Source organism: Natrix helvetica (genome assembly GCF_964273705.1).
Source record: "Natrix helvetica genome assembly, chromosome: 1".
Taxonomy (NCBI): domain Eukaryota; kingdom Metazoa; phylum Chordata; class Lepidosauria; order Squamata; family Natricidae; genus Natrix; species Natrix helvetica.
In genome coordinates, this window is record NC_138548.1 from 104,946 (window position 1) to 112,347 (window position 7,402).

Genomic DNA, 7,402 nt, shown 5'->3' on the forward strand with positions numbered 1-7,402 from the left:
CGAGTCCGAGAAGCTCTCCCGGCCCGCAGGGACCGGGCAAAAGGGGTCTGCTGGATCAGCCCATGATCTTCCCCCGCAAGCACCTCTAAGCCCCAAGCGCCCAGTAGCCTCCGCCGTTTGGCTCCCTTGGCCCATGCTGCTCTCGGGTGGACTGGGCGTGTCCCGCCGCCTCGTGGGTACTCTTGCGCCGGCCCCTCGGTCTGAAGGAGAGACCTGACCCCGGACACCTGGTTAGCGATGGTATTTTTTTATTTTTTATTAAATAACATTGAAAGAAACCCCGTCCATAATTTTTAATCCATTTTTCTTTGACTCAGAGGCCTTTTAAAATTACATACAATAACTCAACGTTATCCAAGATCTGGGGTTCCACAAATGAACAGATTCTGTCATCTCTGCTCTGCGCCGAAGATGTTACCTCGTTGTCTTAAGTCCTGAGTGGGTGTCGTTGTGGATGTACAATTTATCCGTTCTTCTCTTGCCAGCATCACGTGACCCCGTTCCGTGTAGGGCTCAGGGATCACCCCGTGTTTCTCCTGTCAGTATGGAAGCCACCTGGAGTGCCTTATTTTGCACACCGTTTACATTCCAACTTAGTATCTCTCCTAACTTTCAGATGGAGAGAATTTAAGTTTAAAATAAATGTATTCATAAACCATAAGTAATAAACCAACTCAAATGTCACTATTAAAGATTTATAAATGTATGACACAAATAAATAGGTAGTCAAACCAATGACTTAAAAACATGTCTAAAACCGATGATGTTACCTTGTTGGATAATGAAACATTTGCAAAAAAAAAAAAAAAAAAGTAAAGAAAGCACCAAAAATCCTGAAGTTCAACTCTGAACTACAAATGTTCTCTTGTATTTATAAGCCTAAAATTTGAAAAGACTAATAAAAAAACAAAATGAATTATAAATGAATTAGCAAAATCACTGAATCCCTGGAGAACAAGTCCAGCACCTCCACTTCCCTCCTCCCGCTCGCACTTACAGCAAAGCCCGACAGGGGAGGAGGACAGAAGCCAACCAAGACTTAAGGGACGAAATCCAGCTGAAGGTTGTGTTTAAAGAAGCACAGAAGAAGAAACTCCGACAACCACCAAGTATGGAAGCAGGAAAATCCTACAATTGTAGCAATTATATCCCAACATCAAGCCTCACCCCTTTCTTTCCTAAGGGGGCATGCATAAGTACACCAGCGTGCCTACCATCCCTGTCCTATTGTCCCCATGTATTCGTACCCATTTCCTGTGTTCACGTCCATGTTTATACTTCTGTTACATATTTGACAAAATCAATCAATCGGTCAAACCACAAGAGGCCCTTGTTTCAGCAGGGCAGTCATGTGAAACACATTTTAGAAAGGATATTGGAAAATGTGGGGGGGGGTCTCTCCACGGGAGAGCAATCAAGGTGAGATGGGGCCAGAAGAGCAGCGGTTGGGGGCTAGTGGGATCCGCTGGGGTGGCTGAATGCAGGGATTGGCTTTGTGAGGGCTTGAGGGCCTTCGGCTGGGCGTTCCTGCAGTGACACCAGGGAACAGCCCGGTGATCTCCAAGGCCGCTCCCATTCTAAGGATCTGTGAAGGGAATCCCCCACCCCCTGCGTCTTATGGCCAATGTCAGCAGAACAGGAGGGCTCAGATGTACCCTCCATGGAGGGCAATCTCTGCGGAAGGGAGGAGGCAGCACCCCTGGCTATGCCTGGTACCCCCGGGTGTTGAACCTGCACACAGAGCCCATTCCGTGGATGGGGAGAGGGCAGGGGAGCCGGTAGCCCACTTCCTGGCGCACCTCCTTGTAGGGGTCCAGAATCACCATGTTTGGGAGCGCAGCATTCCCCCGCCACTCTGCCAGCAGATAGATGTGTCCGTTGGCTGAGCTGCATCCTTCAAAGAACTTCTGAGCCAGGCCACCGTCCTCCACGGGGGTCCACTCGTCGGTGCAGATGTCAAAGCGGAAGGACCCCCCACCGATGGTGTAGAGGGCCCCATTCAAGGCTGCCACACAGAGGTCATATCTGAAGGGAAGAGAAGCAGGGCAGGTGGGGGATTGGAGAGCACTGCTCTCTGGAGCTAGTTGGACCCACTGAAGGAGCTCCCCTGCCCCACAAAGACAACCTCTCCCCCCCCCCCCCATCCCCAGGGCCTGGGTTGCCAGCAGCCAAAGAGCTCACTCCTGTTGAGCTGTATGAAGAGAAGAGAAAGTAGAGTAGAATAGAGAGTAGAGTAGAATAGACCAGAATAGAATAACAGATTTGGAAGGGACCTTGGAGGTCTTCTGGGGGTATTGGGGTGCTCCACATCGGGAGCACCCATTGGGGTGGCCTTTCAAACAGTAGCTTCGTTTACCTGAACCTGGCATGAGTAAGGAATCTTTCCTCAAAATAGCACGTCTGATGAAGGGGAGAAGTGGCCCCATGTCCCCCTTTTGCCCTGACCTCTCCTCTTTGGCCACACAAGGGACCAGGGAACCTCTAAGTCCTCCACTCTCTGCAGCCCACACCCCTCCCTCAAAAGACCCCAGGAAAGCCGGCACAGCCTTACCTTGGCAGCGGTGGGAAAGAAACAACATCCCACATGTCCATCTCTATGCCCAGCCGCTGAACTGCCCAGCAGACCATCCCCATTCTCATCCATGCCACACATCACATAGATCCGCATCCCCATAATGGTGGCTCCGGCTCGTGCCACAGGGTGGATCAGGGGACTGGTGGGCTTCCAGGAGTCCACCAGGGCGTGGCGCTCGACACTGGGAGTGATGCCCTCTGGGGTGCTCCCCCCCCCATTACATACAGGGCCTGAGACTGATGCTATGCAATGCCAGGTCCGTTGTCAACAACATTAATGACTTGGTGTCGGAGGGGGAGCCGGACCTGGCAGGAATCACGGAGACCTGGCTGGGCCACGAGGGAGGTCTCCCTCTCGTGGAAATGTGCCCACCAGGTTACCGCGCATTTCATCAGTCACGGGCACTAGGCAGGGGTGGTGGGGTAGCGGTCATTATGAGGGAAGGTCTCAAGCCGAGAGACCACTGTGCCACAGATAACCGGTTGTGAGTCCCTATGCGTGAAATGGGGCCCAGGGGGACAGTTGGGCTTGCTGATTGTATACCTGGCTCCTCGCTATGCATCAGCAGCCCTGCCCGAGCTCCTCGAGGTGATCGCCGAGATGGCAGTTGAGACCCCCAGGCTGTTGGTCATGGGGGACTTTAACTTGCCATCGGTAGGGGAGACATCCGAGGTAGCTCGGGAGTTCATGGCTTCCATGACAGCCATGGACCTGACCCAGGTAATTCAGGGCCCCACACACGAGGGAGGTCACACACTGGATCTTATCTTTGTCTCTGGCCGGTGGAGGAGTGATCTGGGAGTAGGGGATTTAGTTATTACACCCCTGTCATGGTCAGACCACTCACTTCTCCGGCTCGACTTCCCAGCCACTACTCCCCATCGCGGGGAGGCGGAACCGGAATGTCCAAGATGGTTCCGCCCCAGACGCCTGATGGAACCTGATAGGTTCCAGACGGAGCTTGGGCCATTTCCTATAGCCCTGACCCGCACCCGGATGGAGGACCTAGTGGCTGCATGGAACAGTGCGGCCACCGGGGCCTTGGACCGGGTTGCGCCTTTGCGGCCTCTCTTGCGCCAGCGATCCACCCAGGCCCCTTGGTTTACCGAGGAGCTGAGGGTGATGAAGCGCTGCAAGAGACGCCTAGAGAGCAGATGGAGATCGTCACGCTCTGAATCTGACCGATCACAGGTGAGAGCCCATTTACGGACTTACCTTGTGGCGTTAAGAGTGGCCAAGCGTCAGTATTGTGCCACCCTTATTGCGTCCGCAGATAACCGCCCTGCCGCCCTGTTTGGGGTAACCCACTCCCTCCTTCAACAGAGGCCGCGGGAAGCCCCTTTGCAGGGTAGAGCAGAGGAATTTGGGGAGTATCTGCAGGACAAAATCGCTCAGATTCGAAGCGAGTTGGTCTCTACTAGTGGTCTAGAGGGGACGTCGGAGGTGAGTCTTGAGGCTCCACTCTGGGAGGAGTTTGACTCTGTTGCTTCCGACGATATGGACAGGCTGCGTAGGCGACTGCGAGCCACCACGTTTACTGGACCCGTGTCCCTCCTGGCTTGTACTGGCATCCTGGGAGGTCACACGAGGCTGGCTCCAGGAGTTAGTCAATGCTTCTTTGAGTGAGGGGTTCTTGCCGGCCGGCCAGAAAGAGGCGGTGGTGAGGCCTCTACTCAAGAAGCCTTCCCTGGACCCACCTGTGTTAGCTAACTACCGTCCCGTCTCCAACCTTTGCTTTCTGGCGAAGGTTGTAGAGAGTGTGGTGGCACAACAGTTTCCACGCCACCTGGAGGAAACTGATTATCTGGACCCGCGCCAGTGCGGTTTCCGACCCGGCCACAGCACGGAGACGACATTGGTCGCGTTGGTGGATGATCTCTGGAGGGCCAGAGATGGGGGTTGCTCCTCCATCCTGGTCCTACTAGACCTCTCGGCAGTTTTTGATACCATCGACCATGGTATCCTATTGCATCGACTGGAGGGGCTGGGGGTGAGGGGCACCGTTCTGCGGTGGTTCTCCTCCTACCTCTCTGGCCGAGTGCAATTTGTATTGGCAGGGGGGCAGAGGTCGACCTCGAGGCCGCTCACTTGTGGGGTGCCACAGGGGTCGGTCTTCTCGCCTCTCCTGTTCAATGCATATATGAAGCCGCTGGGCGAGATCATTCGTGGGCTCGGGGTAGATTACCATCTGTACGCGGATGATACCCAGCTGTACATCTCTACCCCGAACCACCCCAACGATGCCGTCAAAGTGATGTCCCGGTGTCTGGAAGCCGTACGGATCTGGATGGGAAGTAACAGACTCAAGCTCAACCCGTCCAAGACGGAGTGGCTGTGGCTACCGGCACCCCGGTTCAACCAGCTGATTCCGTCACTGGCCATTGGGGGCGAACATCTGGCCCCCGTGGATCGGGTACGCAATTTGGGCGTCCTCCTAGATGCCCGGCTGTCAATAGACGACCATGTAACAGCCGTGGCAAGGGTGGCGTTTCACCAGGTTCGCCTGGTGCGCCAATTGCGGCCCCTATTGGACCGGAACGCCCTTCGCACAGTCACCCATGCGCTTGTGACGTCCCGGCTAGACTACTGTAACGCTCTCTACATGGGGCTCCCCTTGAGATGCACCCGAAGACTGCAGTTGGTTCAGAATTAGTCAAAATTATCCCTCCACAACTTGGCTTGGAAAATCTTGTATTTTGATATACACAATTGTTATCAATACATGCCGGGTTACTTTTCCAACAACTGCAGCCGGTGGGTATTTTTTTTTCAAACACAGGTTTTCACCACAGCCCTGTGACTGGCATACAAGCCCTTGCTTGCCCTTATCTCTTACACAGAAATGCAACTTGCTCAGAGAGAGGTGAGAAGTTGAAAAAGGAAGATCAGCCATTACTTGTTTGGCCCAGGATGTAAACGGAATAATTACCTTCTTGTGGTGGATCAAATTCTCGCCCAACAAGGAAAGCTGGACAGTTTGTTACCAAGCAAGCAGATCCAGGCCAGGTTCAAGATTCTATCCCAGGAATCATTTGGAAGAAATAGCTGTTGTGCCTCAAGCCCATTTAAATTGATACCATTTATATATTTTTTCTCAATGTGCTCTACCCATGAGTTTTCACATTCTCCTACATTCAACTTGGGAGAAGATTCAGGATGTCTTTTATTTGTCAAATAATAAACTCTCCTCCTTCAGTGAGGAATGAAAAGGAAGATGAATGACGACAAACAACACAAATTTTATCCCCTTTTCTTTTTGACTAAATGTTCACGTGGCTGGTGGTCACTTGTCCTAGATGCCTTCCTGAGGAAGAGTTGTCAGCAAAGATGAAGGCCCAACGACACCGGACCAAACCAGAGAGCGATCGCATTGTTTATCCAGAAATTAAAGGAACAGGGACCAACCAGAACAGTCTGCCGTATTTTACCAAACCTTCCAATGTGCTTTCAATCATTTACAGCAGAAAGATGGTCCAAGCTCGCTGCAGACAAAAGACATCACCTCGCTGTAAGACTATTTCCTGGCCCACACACAAGTCACACAAAATAAGAAAAAATATTATAAGGTCCTCCTGCTATACAAAATGAGCATAAAAAAATAATTTCTCCTGCAAATGTGGCTCCTTTCCAGAAACTGCATTCCACTCCCCACAAGGTTTGAACCACAGACCGGTTAGCCATCTTGCTGCTGAATGAAGGGGTTCGGAATGGCTTCCATCCCATCCTGCGGGCAGATGAGGACCACGGAGGTCCCTCTGCAGACCACCAGGCCCAGCTGGCGGGTGTCTTCCGTGAGTTTGTACTGGTCATCTGGATCTGAATGGGGAAGTGAATCAGAAAGCATTATACGGGTAAGCAGACGCCAGGCGGGGGGTCCCTGCCCTGGGCAAAGGCTCTGGCTCAAGAGCAGCAGATGCGAAAGCAGGAACCCCCACCCACCCACCATGTCCCTCATGAGGTCACCTAGCTGGGTCATGAAACGTCCGAGAGGGAAGCCCCTCCCCCGCCTGAGAGAGCCCAGCCCCCCCTCCCATCTCCCGCGCCTCATGGGGAGAGCCGAAAGCCCCCGGGCCAGGGCCGCCTCCCTCCCTCCCTCCGGCCTGGAGGGAGGTGAGGGGGCTCCGGGCACCCACCTCTCATGTACTCGATGGTGCCGTCCAGCACCAGGTTGAGCAGCGGATCGAAGCCTTTCAGGACGCCGCTGGCTGTGGGGAGAGAAAGGGAGAAATGCCCGGCACTCTCCATGCGGCCGCAGGACGCCCATCCCACCGGCCGCTGCCGCCGTCACTCACCTTCCCGGCCGCCCTGGAACTTCACGCGGATGGTCTTGTCGATGTACTTGGAGAGGTCCAGGATGCTCTCCTTCTTCTTCTTCTCCTTGTCCTGCGGGCGGAGCAGAAGGACGTCAAGGTCCGACGTCACCCGGAGGGGAGGAAAGCCGCCCTTCCCTCCCGCCCAAAACACACACACAAACACACACACAAACACACACACACACAAACACACACCCTCCCCCCAGCGCCCCGCCGCCGCTCACCGCCATCTTGCTCTCGCCGGGGATCCCGCGCCCGGGGACCTCGTGGCGTCACTTCCGCCCACGGCCCCGCCGGGACCGCCCTCTCGCCTCTTCTCCAATGAGCGATGGGGAACGAGGTCACCTGACCGGCAGGCGCCTCCGTGGGCCACCGAGACTTCCGGGGCTCTCGCGCGAGGCTGCTCGGGCCGACCCCCCCCCCCCCGTTCCGCTCCGGCGCCGAGGGGAGACTGGAGAGGGGCTCTCGGGCCGCCCCGCCAGGGTCTCCGGCTTCCCGCTCCCGGAAGCCTTCC

The 7,402-nt window shown here is 54.6% G+C and overlaps 1 protein-coding gene and 1 pseudogene across 2 annotated transcripts; both read right to left on the reverse strand.

Annotated features, from left to right (window-relative positions):
• Positions 1-1,703: 1,703 nt before the first annotated feature.
• Positions 1,704-6,074, reverse strand: LOC309384607 (annotated as a pseudogene). Its single transcript has 3 exons — positions 6,035-6,074; positions 2,552-2,817; positions 1,704-2,025 (listed from the first exon to the last, which is right to left on the reverse strand). The product of its transcript is annotated as an uncharacterized misc_RNA (transcript).
• LSM7 (LSM7 homolog, U6 small nuclear RNA and mRNA degradation associated) lies at positions 5,721-7,208 on the reverse strand. Its single transcript, XM_081971341.1, has 4 exons — positions 7,113-7,208; positions 6,868-6,958; positions 6,709-6,780; positions 5,721-6,391 (listed from the first exon to the last, which is right to left on the reverse strand). Exons 1-4 carry the CDS (start codon positions 7,116-7,118, stop codon positions 6,249-6,251), a joined length of 312 nt encoding a protein of 103 aa, XP_081827467.1. The 5' UTR covers positions 7,119-7,208; the 3' UTR covers positions 5,721-6,248.
• Between the last annotated feature and the right edge of the window lie 194 nt (positions 7,209-7,402).

Bases quoted from the DNA above. Each gene is read 5' to 3' on its own strand.
- LSM7 (XM_081971341.1), bottom strand. The intron at 6,781-6,867 runs GTGAGTGACGGC...CTCTCCCCACAG, and splicing joins GTTCCAGGGCGGCCGGGAAG to CCAGCGGCGTCCTGAAAGGC. The intron at 6,392-6,708 runs GTGGGTGCCCGG...TTCCCCATTCAG, and splicing joins CACCATCGAGTACATGAGAG to ATCCAGATGACCAGTACAAA.